The sequence below is a fragment of the Lutjanus erythropterus genome, chromosome 1, assembly GCF_056507025.1.
Source record: "Lutjanus erythropterus isolate fLutEry1 chromosome 1, fLutEry1.hap2, whole genome shotgun sequence".
NCBI classification, from domain to species: domain Eukaryota; kingdom Metazoa; phylum Chordata; class Actinopteri; order Lutjaniformes; family Lutjanidae; genus Lutjanus; species Lutjanus erythropterus.
Window position 1 is genome coordinate 47,829,256 of NC_139317.1, and position 17,417 is coordinate 47,846,672.

A 17,417-nucleotide genomic window follows, 5' to 3' on the forward strand; every position below is an offset into this window, starting at 1 on the left:
TTGTTTACCAGGGACATAATGCATAATAATCAACATTTCATGCATGGGAAAAAATGTTTTGCAAGATATCGTAAACCTGCAACAATAATAGATATTCATAAGACAGATCAGACAATGCTAAATAAGAAACTGATGCAGCTCATTACCAAGTGCAGAAGATGCTTTTACCTCAATGAAATGAGTCTGCAGGGATTTCTGATTATCTGTAAAAAGAAGTATAACACTAAGCTACAACTGGTGGTTGATCCATGATAGTTCGGGCTCAGAGTGAATGAGGAGGAGTGTGTTTCATGAAATCCTCCCTTGTTCCCCACCCTCTGCTCTCCAAGTGGCCTCTGTTGACATAAGCTGTTCTATCGCACGGAGGGCTGAGGGGAAGTGGAACTACTATTGAAATGCAGTGTTTCTATCTGAACTTTCCCTGAATAAATAAAGATTAAAAACAATACACCTGCCAACTCTTAATATTTCAAAAAGGGCTGAAGCAGTAGATACTGTAGACTTCGGAAATAGGATCAGTTCTACTGTAATGAAAAAAGTGAATGGAACAAACATTTGAAGCACACTCTGCTGTTCATTGGTTTGTCATGACATGAGCAGATTTCAACTTTCAGCTGGTTTTCTGCTAAAGTCTAAGTATAACATGAAGAGAATGTCTCACAGTGTAGAGGATGTGTATATTATCTGTAAGGCACAGCACATCATCTCCATTTACTCTTCAGATGAAGTGTTCAGAAACAGAAAGCAAAGTGAAGAATTCCAGCTGCAGGAACATCTGGGGCCCACAGCTGTTAGTGGTTTATATTTGGAGGAACATCCATCTTTCAGGGGCAAGTGACTCAACACGACAAAACATCCTGTGACCTGTTCAGTACAAGTTTCAGTGTGTAAAAACAGAAGTTGTGTTTCAGAGGCTAAAGCTTTGAAAGTTATGACACTCCTCACATGTCAAACTCATTCCAAATGCTGTGACACATAAGCGGAAATGACAACAACAACATGTGAAATTCAAAATAATTAAATGTATTCAAAAAAAAAGGAACAAATGTAAGTTTGTTGTACTAAATTACACAAACACTTTCAGATATACTCTGTCTCTCTGTCTTAACCAGTGTGTCCATCTTTGTGTTAACAGGAAACCAGTTCACTGCTGGCTCTGTTAACCAGTATATACATCACACATCACACTTGAGGCAAACAGTTCAGGCAGTTTATAAGTGCAACAACTATCAGATTCATTCCACATAAGGCAAAGTGTTGTATCTTTTTAAAGCAAAGCGGCCCTGTGCCAGTTATGTACAGGTTATTATCAAAATATTGCTTCATCTGTCAAATAAAAATACTCTCCGCTGACTCTCTGATTGGCTGTGGAGCTCTGTAGAAAATCTGAAGAACGTCCAGTGAAATGATGCGTTCAGGAGAAACTGTATGAAATGTTCAGAGGAGACGGACTGCAAAGTAAACGCCGTCTCACTGGTTGTCGTCCGAGTCCTGGTTGCTGCTCAAGTGGCTCTCCTGCACCTCCAGCTCCTCAGCGCTCACCATGTCAGGGCTGATGGCAGCGTATCGCGTCCCATGGAACTGACGCAGGTGAATCTGTCCACAAATGACAAGCAGCATCATCAAAACACCTGAAGACATCCTGATGTTCTGTAAAATGACTGCTGTTCTATCATTTATATCTCATCCTGAGTGATGTTATTGTAAACTAAACCCAAATCCACCATATAGTCTTCTAACCATGTAATTTAGGGTCATATGTACATCAAAGTAAGCATATAAAAAGTTCTAGAAATCAGATTTAATCCCAATTTAAAATACTGCCATCTAAGTTTTTCCACTTTCCCCTCACAGGACGTGGGAGCTGCTGGTCTACCACTGCTTCAATCTGCAGCAAGTAACATTAGTTCAGACCCAAACAAACGTGTTAAAGCACCAACAATACAACAATAACACAAGCTAACTCACAAACACAAACTCTTATAACTCCTGTGTCCTGTGAGGTAAGAAGACTGTTTCTGTACTTGGATTCTGGTGGTTGTCATCAGACAGGGTTTTCTAACAGGGAACTGAAGCTGCTGTCTCTGCTCTTTTTACAAAGTAAAGCAGCAAACATGTTCCAAATACAGCGTACACTTAAACACATATCAATATTTTTAGGTGGCCCTTTGTTTACGAGCTAAAATACATTTTGCTGCTGCCTGCGTCTACAGCAGTCCACAGCAGGACATCTGTTACTCACTGAGCTGACACACCAACACAGTCTGAAAAATGGTCTAAAAAGCAAAATGAGCTGTATTTTCTTTTTTTTTAACCAACATTTATTTTCATTCAGATCTTTGTGGATGCTTAATGAGGAACTAAACTTTGACCTCATGTGTGTATTTTACTATTTAAAGCCTCATTTCCAGAGGCTGTAACAGTTTGATGTTATTGTTTTGCACAAATAAGTATCTACAACAGGGGTGAGGGGATCATAACAAAGAAAACAGAAGAAAAAGTTAATTTGTTCATTAATTTAGTCTAAAATAGACACATTATTTTTCAGAACTATTATATTTATTTTACAGAACAGCACAATGAAATGAAGGCTCATGGGGAACTAGTGTAAACATGGATGCCTTCATTATTCTATAGCCATTACTCTGTGCAGTCAACATTTACTTCATAATGGTAAGTCAAAGCAAAAAAAGTTGTCAATATCCACTTTAAATTATTGATAAGCACAGCGAAGCTATCATTTCCCACCTCCACATACAATATTGAAAGTGGCCTCAGCAACTGTTGAAATGTGCTGACTATTTCCCCTCATTTACAAACTAATTTAAATAGAAATTTTAATTTAGACCAGTTGACCAGTCAAAAAGGAACTTCTGTCTTTCTACTATCTTGAGTAACTCGGTCATGATCTTTGGAAAGAAACACTGGTTCAAATGTATTTTTTTGTCTCTTTGAGCATCATAAGCCAAGTGCCAATTAGTTCCATTATTTTAGAGATAATGAGACATCTTTACTGCCACTATCTTAAAAACTACACAAGTCACACTAAAACAATCTAGGTGGAAACACAGCACTACAGGCCAGGGGAAAAATATACATTTTTGGTTTGGGGATGAACTGTCCCTTTATGGATAAATCACCAACCCTCCTGATACAACTTCAGTTGAAAAGTGGTAGCAGCACTCAGATAAAATATGAGTCGGTTCAGCTGGAGGATCAACGTGTCTCCATCTACAGGCTGGAGCTGATGAAGCAGCAGAACCAGCACAGTGTCAGTGAATGAGTGTACCTGGATGTAGAGGTTGACCTCAGCGCTCCTGCACAGGTATGGGAAGTTTCCTCCTGTCTTCAGATGAGCTCGTCTGGCATTAGGATACAGTTTATACATCTCCTCCTTGGCCTCCAGCGACAGAGCACTCTGATCAAACACCTGCACACCGTCCACACAGAAAACATGACTCAGCACACTGCAGCAGAAACACACATGAGTGGATCCTGGACGCTTCAACACTTACATCTATAATGGTCACTGCAACATCTTTGATTTTGTGAGGCTCCACATAAGAGTTCTGACAGTTGAGTGTTAGCCGTGATGCTAACTCACTTTGGTTCAGACTCTCCAACTGCAACACACACAACACACAGAGGTCAGAGGTCAGCATTCAAACACAAACACAGCCAGAAGAGTGAGTGGTAACACAATGTTTCCACAGCAGACATTTTGACATTAAATTATAGAGTAAACACAGATGATACCAGTGATGCTGACTGGAGTTCACTTCCCTTCAGGAACTTTTCTATTATGCATGATGGCTCATTTCCAAACCAGCCACTACAAACTCCTACTCAAGGACGAGTGCGACTTGGTGTGGAGGGTCACTTAATAAGGTGGAGGGTGTAAATACACTAGTGAGCTTTGGCAAGCCCTTGCCTTTCTCTGGTGGAAACAGGAACACTCATTACAATGGATATTGTAATTAAATAAATATTAAAACAATAGCCTTATAACCAACATTGACAAAGATAGTGGTAATGAGGCAGTGAGTTTGTGAAAGAAAAATTTATAATCAAATAAATAACAACTCGCTCCCATGCTTTTTCGACCACATCTGTTTTGTTGAATATTTTTTGGTCATGTCCTTCCATCATGTGTGCATGAAAAATGTGGGGTAAAGTCACTTATGACTTATAACTGATCCTTTGGAAATACCAGCACCTCACTCAGAACTAACTTTCATGATGTTTCCGCCATCAAGGACACAAAGATATGCTTCAATGCAGACTTGCAGCTGGAGGGTTTTATATGCCACTCCCCCTTCAGGCTGACTGTTTTGGGATGACACTCGATCTGGCAGACCCTCCGAGCAAACACACGGATGGAGTGAGAGTGGGCAGTGGGAGTGTGTAGCGGCCATATTGGAATTGAGGTGCTGGCTCACTGAAAGGTTCGGCTACACTCCCTTTAATGTCACAGCACTGGTAGTGCAGTAAAATAATGTCTGTGTGAAGCATCGTCTCCACAGGTTGCTGTTTATATCTCTCACAACATGGCTTAAAAATATCTTGATATTTTCAGACTCTTGTGCAAGATGCAACACATTTCTCGATGTACACATTTTCTCTAAAATAAAATACTTTACATTCTCAAATAATGCAAACATATGATGATCTTACTGACCATGATGCATGTCTGTAGATTAAAGTACCCAGCAGTAAATACAGTAGATAACATGAGCACAACTTGAAACATCTACAGCAGTAAAATGCAACAGACACATTAATGCAGCAGTAATATTAATCCACAAACATCAGGTACAATAATAAAACACTGACAGGCAACATTTCACTAAACAATGAGTAAAAACATTTATTTCTGACACTTCAGTACATTTTGCTGTAATACTGACATACTTTTACTTTAGTGAAGTTTAAAATGCAAAACTTTTACTAGTAGTGGAGTATTTTCAGTGTGGAGTATTAGTTTTTAGCTTTAGACTTTAGCTTAAGTCATGGACTTGAATTACACCCAATACACCTGTGTTACTGGACAAATCTTCCCATGTATGGAAGGTGGGTTTGTGGGTAACCTGTGTGACAGAGGTCTAGAGGGGCTTGTTGTAAAGTGATGAATCACATTTTCTCTTGTGATTTTTTTTTCGCCACAAATCCAAGCTACCCAGCTAAGTTAGCTCTCAGCTCTGCTGTGAAGAGTACAGGAAGACGCTGTATCAATGTTGAAAAAACAGGGACTTTTTATTTGTTTTCTGTGGCAGCAAACACAACATACAGCCTATAACTATTATACCGCCATCTGAGCTTATCTACACACTTTATGGCGGTCTGAAGTAAAGTAGTAAAGTAACTGCTCCTCAGCAGGTACCAGCGGAAATATAATGATATGGTCATCTGCTATATCGCACATAAATTTTTACTTGAATATAACAAAATAAAATCAATATATTGCCCAGCCCTAGTGTGATGTATTGACTGTATATATTATGATCAATAAAGACCTACAGATCTGCTCTGAGGGTGTGCAGTGCTAGAGGAGGCAGGAAAATGAAATCAATAAATCCATAAATGTTTCCTCAGCTCACTGCCAGTAAACTTTTACACTGGTGGCTGAGAGCCTGTACATTATGATACCATTCAGCCTGAGTGATGTTAATATTTAGCCTCATGTCTTTACCAAGTAAATCTAATCAAGATTAGGTATTCCTTTAGACTGTTCTCTAACATGAACTACCTCAGGAACACATACTTCCACTCAGGTCTCATTCAGACTGCATCTGGTGCTGCCATGAACACGCAGCTTTTCTCATTCATTTTGAATGAGGGTAATGTTTTTGGGCTGCGATGTTGAGAGCCACAGAGGGGTGCCAAAACAAAGCATAAAGAGTCAACTTTTGGGGAAATGCAACATGATGTCAGGCTTCGGTGGCCAATCAGGAGCCGGCGATCAGACTGCTTGACAGTCAGCCTGAAATATCTCTGAAAACAGGTACTCTCCAGCTGTGTGCTGGTTTGGTTTATTTCGTGTACCCAGTTTCAACATCTGGGTATGGCTGCAGTTTATGCTGCAAAATAGTGACACCAAGAGGCTTTTTTGGTTTGTTTGTGAATGAATGGGGAGAAGGGGAGAAAGAGAGAGGTGCGAGAAAGCAGGTAAATTAGAGAAATGAAACACTTATCTGGTTGTTCCACAAATAAACACCCTCCCACCCCTCACACTGCTGCAGCACCAGATTCAGTGTGAATGCACACTCACCCTGTCAACCATGAAGTCGATTGCATCTGCCATTTTAGAGTCCACAGGTCCTTTAGCAAAGTTGCCCAGAACAATCTTCTTCAACATGAAGGCTGGCATCAACCAGAAACTGTTGAGCAAAAACACAGACACCAGACATTATGAATGAAGGTCAACACTCAGAGGAGAATCTGTTCTGTCTGGAATCATTAAACTCACCTGTTTGCTGTCCATGTCTGGTTAAAGATGGACGTGTCACTGAATGAGTTACACAGGATCAGTGAGTGCACTCTGGGTGACTTGTGTGTGCACTCTGCAAACTTCTGAGCCAAGAATCCACCCAGAGACGCCCCGAACAGATGGACCTGAAGGTGCACAGACAGAGATCAGCATCAGAAAGAGACAGATTCTGCTTAACAGAGCGAGAAGAGTCTGCTGTGAAGCAGGAGGAACGCACACTGACTTTATCCAACTGCAGGTGATCCAGAAGTTTCCTGAAGCCATCACAGAACTCCATCAGGTCCCAGTAGACAGGATACTGCAGCTGGAGAACACACACACGCATTTTATTATTTTACATTTAGCTGTTGTCAGTGTCTCAGTGTTTTTTGAGCCGACTCATATATGTACACATATTCATATTCTCACAGGAGATGACAAAGCTTTTCAAACAGAACTCAGCTGAACCAACACCAGACCTCTGTCACATCTGTCATTCACTGATCTGTATATAAACTGTCAGACTGGCCTGAATACCTTTTTTTTCAATACACCTTGTATTGTATATCTGAAGACTACAGACTCGTCTTCAAGTAAGGCTTGCTTTAGGCTTTGTGAGATCTGAACCAAAAATATTTTTCAGTATTTTGTCATATCAAGAATATTTTTAGAGCAAAAACATTATTTAGGGCCATATCACCCACCCCTACGAACAAGTGAAAACTCCCAAACAATCGTCTGGTGTCAGATCTTTTGTTTTGTATCACAGTAAACTGAAGATTTTGGACTGTTGGTTGGAAAAACCAGACACACGAAGAAAAGACATGTCCATCTTCAGTTGGGAAAGTGAAGATGGGCAGTTTTCACTGTTGTTACACATCTCACGAGTCAAACAAATAATCAGATTCACTGGGAAAATAATCAGCAGATTATCAGTGTAATAATACAATGGTTCTGATGGTTTGCTCACCGAGATGACTCTGTAGCCCCAGCCTGTCAGAGCCAACACCTGCTGGAAGAACACCTCAGCTGTGCCGCTGACTGGAGGCAGGAAGATGATGGGACACCGGATGCTCTTTGGGCCGGCATCATACAGTGACCACACCTTACTGTCATCATCATCAACAATGATCTGGTGGAGACAAAACACGACGTGGTGAGGAAAATACATCAGGGCTAGGGGTGGTTAATCTGTCTGATTTCCCAATCCGATTCGATTACGATTATTGAGGTCCCGATTCGATTACCAACCGATTTTCGATTATTAATGATTCTCAATTAGCGATTATTGAGTTTCCATTTGACAACAGTAACCCAAAATACACCACAAAGTTATTGCACCATTAAAAAAAACAGTCAGTTGCTGAATTACTTCACTCTTATTGAGTAACAACTCAAAGCACTTCCTGTGTAGTGCAAAAAAGAATGGGATTAGGGTTAAATTATTTTAAAAATGCACTTGTCTTTGATCTTTGTCTGTCTGTAATTATCACCATAGTTATGTAATGTAATAATAATGGTAATAGTAATGATAATGGTAATAATATTAAAAACTTCAAACTTATACAGTGCTGTTCTATGTATATACTATACATATATTAGATCATTATACACTGTACAGTATAATACACAACTACACTCTGTAGTCTGGCTCAATGTCCCGCCTACAGCAGCACATCTGATTGGTTAGAAGTCATGATCAATCAATCAATCAGCAGACACACTGTGTCACAGACGGGGTGAGACAGAGCTGCAGCGGTGAGCAGAGAGGAGCTGTGTAGAAGTTAAGACAGCTGATATCACCAAAGTTTCAATGAACATCACAGTTTTATGATCTGTTTCTTTGGTGATAGCAGAGTTACATCAGTGAAAAAAGTTATGGTCTGGATTTCACTCAAGGCGATGTGACGTCGCTCTTCACAGAGATGCGCTGCACACAGCAGCATCTGTCTTTTCACTGCAACTCTGCATTGAGATTTCTGGTATTATAACTTATACAAAAGTGACAGTAAAACTATGATGCTCACATGTGGTCCGCGGATCACATGCGTGCCGAACCGTAGAAGGCGATCCGTACGGGCACGGATCAACTGCGATCCGTTGCAGCCCTAGTTGGTTGCTCGTTGCTGGTTGATCCTCGTCCATTTTACACACCTGCTCGTACGGCTCACTCGCTCTGGCCGCTGCACACACTTGCGAATTGGAACTGGGCGCACTCGCGTGACGTTCAACTTCCGTTGACCGCAGGATAACATTTTTGCAAAATAAAATAATGCAAAAAATAATCGATTTTTGAAAATTCAATAATCGATTCATACTCGTCCATAACATAATTGCGATTAATTAATAATTGATTTTTTTCACCACCCCTAATCAGGGCCCAAAAGTCTCTTCCCAAACAGACAGCTAGAGACAAATACTGAAGTATTTGACTAGAGGACTAAAAGATGGAGAAGAATGTTCACAAATATATATTCAGTCTGTGATTTAAGATTTAAGAGTTTGGTTCGGGTGTAAGTCCTTCTCAAGTTTCTTAAGTGGAAACGTAAATATTCTGTGAAATAAGAAACGAATAAGAAGTTTTAATTATGATAAAGAGTGCACTGACACTTGAATAAAGTTCCGGGAGAAAAAATCATCCAGAACTAATGATGCGTTTCATTTGAACTGTGAAATCAGAATTTCTGAGTTTCCAGTTGGAAATTTCAACTGTAATGGGGATTTCTGATTCAGAAAGTCAGAGAAACCCCACCAACACTGACCCTGCTCCACTCTGTAGTAATGTACTGTTTATTACCACTTCTGTCTTTCGTATCACACATACAGTACTGTCCAACTTCTGTCTGTCTGTGCACATGTTGCTGTGGTGTTCATATGCACAAAATGCTGCCTAATGTGTTGTTAACAAGAACAACAAGTGCAGGCACTGATCTTTATTGTTCCAACTTGCTGATCTGGAACACAGTCAACTTGGTTTTGATGTCATTTCCAGCTCTGACTTCCAAAGGTAAACAGGACGCAGCACAAACAGGATGAACACTCAAGGTAATGACCTCACCCAGTTTTAAATATGAAACTGATAACCAGCAACAATTATGATATGATAATAAATAAACTGTTTGTCTGTTTTTTTGTCTTTTTTTGTTAAAAAAAGACATTCTCAGATGTGAATATTCAAGTCTTCTTTTTTACATCTGTTATGATAATAAAGGGAATGAGTTTTGCGATGCAGTTGGCAAAAGCAACCAATTTAAGTTGCTTTAAACTTTCCTTTTGCACTTCTTTCTGACAATGAACAATTAATTGTGTGAATACTCAGCAGATTAACTGCCAGTGAAAATAATCATTATTTTGAGGTCATGGGAAAAACATGAAAACTACATCATGTAAGTATGCTCTTCAGATTTTTACACTGTGCACTGCTTATGAACACGGTCACATTTTGTCCTCTGGAATATGACCAGAGAACATTTTCATAGGAATACTGGGTTTCATGTAAGAACATTTTCTTATTCTTATCTTACTTGTTTTCATACAGTCATCTCGTACAAACATGTCGCATGTGATTCAGCAAACCCTTGTAACCTCAGATAACTGTGTAAATGATGCACCTGTGCGTGTTTGAGTGCACGGCCATGAGACTTGTAAATAAGCATAATTTACACCCCAATAATCTCATATGAAGCTACACTTCCTGTCCCATATGAGCTGTTCACTCATGAAAATGGCATCAAAGAGTAAAAGAAGTTGTTCATGAAGTTGGAGATTAAAGTCCTGCTTTCAGAGACCCATAAAGAAAAATCTGTCATTTTAACAGCGTCAGCAGTGGAATGAAAAGAAACGGGAAATATAACTTCAAAATGACTTTAAAGAAAAAAAAAAGTTTTGCCACAGCAAGGTGGTCAGTGACAGCAGCAGGATGAGAAGCTCAAGAGGAAGTCCTCATCACAGAAATAGAGAACAGAATAAGTCACAATGTTCCTGTGGACAGCGACCTCATAAACCTGCCTGTGAAAATACATGACCAATAAACCTGACAGCAGGTTATAATACAGCATAAAATTAATGATGAGAGGCTTTATATGTAAATTATATTATAATTTTAAATGTAGTCAAACAGGATAATGTTGCCATAATTATGAAGTGTAATTTATTTTTAAAACTCAAAATGTCTGCAGACTAATGACATATACAGTCAGTAGTGAAAAACTTTGGTTTGGATACCAGCAGACTGACATGACTCTACAACAGGTCTGGACCTAATAAACTGTGTTTGAATTGCAACAAGTTCTCTTCAATCACTTATACACCACTTAAGAACAAATCTTGGTTCTTGCATGAGGCTCAATCTGTCCTGTCATTTTTCCCATGTGGGCTTTATAATGAAATAGCTGTACTACTGTTGATCTTTATGCAGTCTCAGTATGACTGTGGTTGTTGTGTGATGTACGGATCCACTTGGTGGGTGAGAGATCTTTAAACAAAAACACATGCTACTCATGACACTGACTCATCAGTCATACTGAAATACTAAAGGACAGGTTCACAGTTTTTCACGTCTGCCTTAAAACAATACTCAGGTGTCCAGAGGAACACTGACAGAAGGTTTTTCTTCCTCCGGTTCAGACTGGATATTAACAGATCGCTTCATAATGTGTTTTCAGTAAAATCCACTCTTTTTGCATTACAATATGTTCTACAGTTTATCTCAAGTTACAGTGAGGCTTCAACAATCTGACTCACACAGATCCAGTGGGTGTCTTCTACAGTTACAGTCTGTTCACTCCAGCCTGACTGATCATTATTATTATTATAAATATAATAATTATTATTACTATTAATATTATTATTATTTTCTGTCAATTGACTAATTAATCAATAAACATGTCAGCTCTGCTTCAATGTTAATGTTTTTTTTTCCATTTGTCAGGAAAGTAGGTCAGAAATCTACTTGCCCAGAGTCAAAGTTTTCTTTGCCCCTGTACAAATTGTTTTACTTATTAGAGGTGATAAAATAACAAGGCCTGGGCAATACAGCTGAAAAACCTATCATGATAGTCAAGTTTCATAACAGTCAGTATCCATAATTACTGATTATGTAGGTCGTGACTGACGACATGTTGTGTACTCCAACGGAGGTTACACAATCAGTAAACATCACATTTTCAAAATCTTTGACTCAAATACTTTGATACTGCTTTTACAATATTATAGAGATGACTGTTGGTGCTCTCACAAAATATTAACGCAGTGATTTTTTAATACATAATCATCAGTAATGTGGACATATTGACTAAGTGGGTAAAGAAAAGGAGTCAAAGTTCAGAAAATTACATCACTTTACTGTAAAGTGATGTAATTTACAGCCTTTAAAAAAAGCAAAGAAAACCACATCACGACATAACAATATGCTAAATCTTTAATGATACCTGGTCTCATCTCACAATACAATTTAATATTGATATATTCCCCATCCCTTCAAATAACAACAAAGACCGAAGTTGTCATGTTTAATCTCAGGCTGTCATGTTAATAAAATGTCCAATGCAACAACGTGAAAAATGTCCATCCCAATCCTTTTAAGTCCAAGGTGATGTCTTTAAATGTCTTGTTTTGTCAGTCTAAAACCGAAAGACAGTCATTTAAGAGGCTGAAAACATTCTGAAATTTCTGCTATTGTTCATGAAAAATTACTTTAATGATTAATTGATTATCAAAATAGTTCAATTCTTTTTTACTGCCAGATTTACTTGTCCAAAATGGCATTTTACTTGGCGAGTCTTATTGTTGAGGCGTGGTACAGCTCAGCAGACTGTACTGTGTCCAATCACATGATTATTCAGTGCCATCACCTCAACTCAACTCAGCTTTATTTATATAGCATGTAATAGAGTGTGTGTGTGTGTGTGTGTGTGTGTGTGTGTGTGTGTGTGTGTGTGTTGAGGTCCTAGCACACTCAGCTGACACTTCTATCAGTACAGACGGCCTACACATACAGGAGAGCACACAGAGCAGATTTTAAGCCAGCAACCATCCATCAGCTGAAGGTGAAGCTGTGTCCAAACTTTCACTACAACACCTGCGATGACGTCTCTGAGCTGTTCTATTCCGTATTTCACTGATGTGATAATAAGTTCAGCTCAACATATTTGGAGCAAAGAATGTTTTGCTCACTTTCTCTCTCATTAAGTGTGTTTCCATCTGCCTGCGCACATGTAGTGTTTCCTGTTGCGTGAGGTCGATGTTGGCATGTGGATAAAATGGCTTGATGACGAGCTGTTTGAAAGTATATTAGGGAAATGATCATTTTCAGATCACCAGCTCAACCCTGGAAGCCACATCGGCTCTTTCACTGTTTGCTTGTGGTAGGCTTGACAAAAGCCTCTTTTGTTCTTTGACTCGAATGGTTTTCAACATGATATCATATTTGTTATACTTGAAAAAGAAAAATTATCCAAAAGACTTTGATATTGTCTTTTTTTTTGTTACTGTAACTGGTTTTGAGGTGCAAAATTAAACTAAATAAATAGATGAGAAAATACTTCATTCTTCATCTTGCGCTCATGATCTGACGAAATTCCTTTCCAGCACCACACGAGTCCAGTAATCTTACTGACGTCAAATGTTTACTGTTGCATTTATGACAAAGCTCAAATCATGATCACACCCCCCACTACAGAAAAACTCACAACAGTATAAACTAGAAGAATAGTTCAGATTATTTTAAGTGGGGTTGTATTAGGTACATACGACCAGAGAGCCAGACAGATAAATCGTCCAACTAATATTTTTGACCCGATATCAGCCTAGCTGCTAGGCTGATATCGGGCCCTAGGCCCTAGCACGTCTATATTGGTTTATATCGATAGATGACTATCCAATATTTTCATAACAGAACATAACAAGTTTTTTTATTTACTTAACTTATGATGTTCTATTTGTATGTTCACTTATAGCTAGTAACCAGATTCCTTTGGGAAAAAAAGAGTAATTTTACATCACAGAACACATGAGTAGCTGCTCTATCACTGTCTTAATATGTTAGTTTCAGACCTGCAAACTCATAAGAGGTGATAAAGGTGACACGTTCATAAACCCACTAGGGGATCTGAGAGCCTCGTACCCAAGAAGACAAATTTTGTGATTTTAACATGTAAACAAAGCATTCTGGTGCATCTTCTGTTTATATTTATATTAATTGTTACTTTTACCTTCGTCCTTAAGTAAAAAGTACTAAGTAAGGCACTAAAGTAAAAGTAAAGTTAAAATTACTAAGTAGGCTACTACAGTAAAAGTAAAGTAACTTTACTTTACTTAGTACTTTTACATTAGGACTTTAAATTCAGGATTTTTACTTGTAATTAAGTATTTTTACATTGTGGTCTTAATGCTTTTACTTAAGTAAAGGATCTGAGTGCTTTTTCATCACCGCAGATTGCGGAATCTGATGGGTCACCAAATACAGTATCACACTGTAACCAGTGCTACCACTTATTTTGCTGAGTCACCAGTTAACACAGTCACTTATTAAACCAGAACACCGGTAGGTCTTGTTTTATTACGTTTGTTTTTATTCCCCTTGTAACTTACGACAATAATGGACATTTAAATGGGAGGGCAAGACAGATGCAATGGGAGTTAGTCTTAACTCAGCGAAATGATTCTGAACTGAAACGTTAAAGTTGTAAATTAATATACAATTCACTGAAGTTAACGTTAGCCTGAGATGATGTTCTCAAATGTCTTCGTTTTGCCCAGAACCCAAAAGTATTCAGTTTACTCTAATTAAGGACCAAAGAAAACAAAAATATTCACATGTAAGAAACTCAAATCAATGAATTTTGACTTTTTTCTTTAAAAAAAAAATTGAAACTGATTGAATGGTTATCAAAATAGTTAGTTAGTTAAATTAATAACTGACTAATCAATTAATCATTGCAGCCCTACTGACATGTGAACAAGCTGGTGTGCCTTTCATTATAAACAGGTTGGGAAAGATTTGATATGTTACATTAGGACACCCTTCAACTAGATTTGGCAGGTAAATGTTACTTTAGCAACCAGTTAGCTAACGCTAGTTAGTCTGATCAAAACTAGCATCCACTGACTAAAACTAACGTCCACTGCACACATCCATGTTTGAAAAGAGGGTGATGCAGTTATCTGGACTGTGACTCGTGATGTCTCACCAATTATATTTTTTGCAAAGAATACTGTGACATGACAACAGCTTTCTGAAATAATGTCTCACGTCACTCCAGTGTATAGAAAATTGTACTTGCCACTAATACTGACTTTTAAGTGTCTAAAATACATGTTGCTGCTGACCCTGTCTACATCTGTACATTGCTTAGCTTCCTACACCAGTACTCCTGCTGCTTCTCCAAATCAGGGGCGTGTTGACTTCCGTCTACTGTAGGTAATACACTGACTATGGAGAAGTACCTTATACAACCACACTTCAAATAATGTGAACTATCCCTTTAATGCCAGATGGACAAAAACAGCTCTCTAAGTTACTTTTATAATGACTGGGCAGGTTTGAAGCTCTGATTGGCCTACTTGTGTGTCAGTGAAATCCCCCAACACTGCACTCAAACCTCCTAAAATACACTTCATGAAACAATACAATCTGAAATCTCAAACACAATCTTAAAACAACTGGATACACATAGTTATCAGGTAGACAAGCAAATCTAATCATGCTGCATGAATGATCAGCGGTTATATGTCCAACACCAAACACATAGCAGCTTCATTATTACATTGTTAACACTGAAATAAACACATTAGGATAATAATGAGCTGGTCTCTTGTCTATCGAATAATGAAAACATTTATGTGCATACAGTTTCTTTGTAAAACTGTTTCTGTCCGTTTGTCACGTGTTATATGATGTACTTGTGTGTAAAGCAGCACTGGGCCCAGTGTTTCTAACAGACCACCATCACAGTCACAGATTAGAAATCATGAGGTACTTACTCTCTTCAGCGGCACTGTGCTTCTAAACCAGTTGTAGTCAGGAGACACTTTAATCTCCTCCATCTGAGGACAAACAAACAGTGAGCAGATAGTCACTTCAGCAGTTCAACCAGTTCACTTCTTCAGCGGTAAACGGAGAGTAAAACACCTGACTATTTCTATTAGCTTCTCTGCTAGCTGTTCACAGCAGTGTGTGCTCGCTTACACTCGTTATTCTGAGAATTTAATGACCACATATAGACTGTATCCAAAGCACACGTGTGGCTGCTGTTACCGTGTTTGTTGTGGATGTTAGTCACCGTGTCCGAGGAACTTCAGCCATATCTGGGTAACATTTTCTCCGGCTGCTGCTGCTGCTGCCTGCTGGTCATATGACTGCCATTTCACACACTTCCGCAAAGCTCGTGCCACCGCCTACCTACCGTTAACACACACACACACACACACACGCAGAGCCTGTCTCACACACAGGCTATCGTTAACCGGCTACACTACCATGCAGCTGCAGCAGAGCTGTAGTGTATTAATCAGAGACCTGAGCTAAAGCTAAAGCCTTTTGTAACCGGTTGGTCCAAAGACTGAATGGGTTACAGGTACGCATGCGCATATAAACGGCCACAATTGATAAGGTCCTTCACTTTCTTTACACTCCACCTCTCACCTCAGATAAACAAACTGCTCTCGGACTTGTACATGTGTCTAGAATTGGGATGGTTCCAGGACTTTTTGATTCCCTAATCAACACATTTTCATAGCTGAATAGTTTTATAATATGTTAATAAGTCTTAATAATATTTCTGTTGTTGAGAGATTTGACAGGACACTCTGAGAAGGCTTTAGCTTATTGAGGAATAGTGTGAGAAGTTTTAAGATGATTTGCTTTGGGACAGTTTACCCCAAAATAAAAATTCAGTCATTATCCCCTCACCCTTATGCCGATTGAGGGTTGGGTTTGTAATGTTAGGGAGTTTCACAGGAAAACAGTGTTGCAGAATCTCCCAAACAATGTAAGTGAATGGTGACCAGTTTTCAAACGTAGAAAAATACCAGAATAAAAACTTAAAATGCCTCCATACTGCTTTTCTGGTGTAATCCAAGTCTCCCAAAGCCCCGACATGCCAAGTTGACTAAAACAATGTTTTTTACATGTTTTTAGCCTGAATCTTCACTGTAGATCCTCAGCTTGGAGCCATGTGCATGTGTGCATGTGCACACTGTCTGACCTGGATGTGTGTTATGACAGTGTACAAACAGCATGTTGGGACTTTAGGAGACTTGGATTACACCAAACAAGCAGTATGGAGACATTTTGGTTTTTTTCCCAGTTGTTTTTTCTGTTTGAAAACTGTTCACCATTCACTTTAGTTAAGGAGAATCTGCAACACTGTTTTCCTGTGAAATTAAACCCGACCTACAATTGGCATGATGGTGAGTAGATAATAACTGAATTTTCATTTTTGGGTGAACTATCCCTTTAAGTAAATGAACTATAACTGAGTAAAATTACTCCATAACAAGTAAAGTCCTTCACTGACAATGAAACATTTTACTCCAATATATTCATTTTAATCCTTTAGTTAAGGGATACTCTGCAGTTTTATATTTTACATACAAAAATATTATTTATAACAATATATTATTATGGTAATGCTTCTATTTCCAGGTCCTATAATTTCATGTAAATATGTGGTAATTATCAAGTAATATATTTGAAATTTCTCAGAAATCACCTCCAAAGTACCCCCGAAAATTTCATGGTAAATTATATGATATTTAGTAAGTACCATTTTCATGCAGTGGGTGGTAATTTCCAAGTCATATATGAAATTTGCTTTTAATTTTAAAGAAAGTTCAAATATGTGAAAGTGATCACATTATTTGTGTTACAATATAAAATGTTTAATGCAATATCCTATATTGTTATCATGGAATGACAACAAACTTTTCTTGTTAAAATATACTATTTATT

The 17,417-nt window shown here is 38.4% G+C and overlaps 1 protein-coding gene across 2 annotated transcripts; it reads right to left on the reverse strand.

The window, feature by feature from the left end:
- Window positions 1-1,338: 1,338 nt before the first annotated feature.
- Window positions 1,339-16,128, reverse strand: spg21 (SPG21 abhydrolase domain containing, maspardin). Of its 2 annotated transcripts, none has more exons than XM_084722614.1 (9): window positions 15,748-16,128; window positions 15,449-15,511; window positions 7,437-7,598; window positions 6,711-6,791; window positions 6,467-6,612; window positions 6,269-6,377; window positions 3,516-3,623; window positions 3,290-3,430; window positions 1,339-1,596 (listed from the first exon to the last, which is right to left on the reverse strand). In XM_084722614.1, exons 2-9 carry the CDS (start codon window positions 15,509-15,511, stop codon window positions 1,471-1,473), a joined length of 936 nt encoding a protein of 311 aa, XP_084578740.1. In that variant the 5' UTR covers window positions 15,748-16,128; the 3' UTR covers window positions 1,339-1,470. The 2 variants fall into 2 exon arrangements, with proteins under 2 accessions (XP_084578740.1, XP_084578732.1); XM_084722606.1 differs by having other exon boundaries at window positions 15,723-16,123.
- Window positions 16,129-17,417: the final 1,289 nt, after the last annotated feature.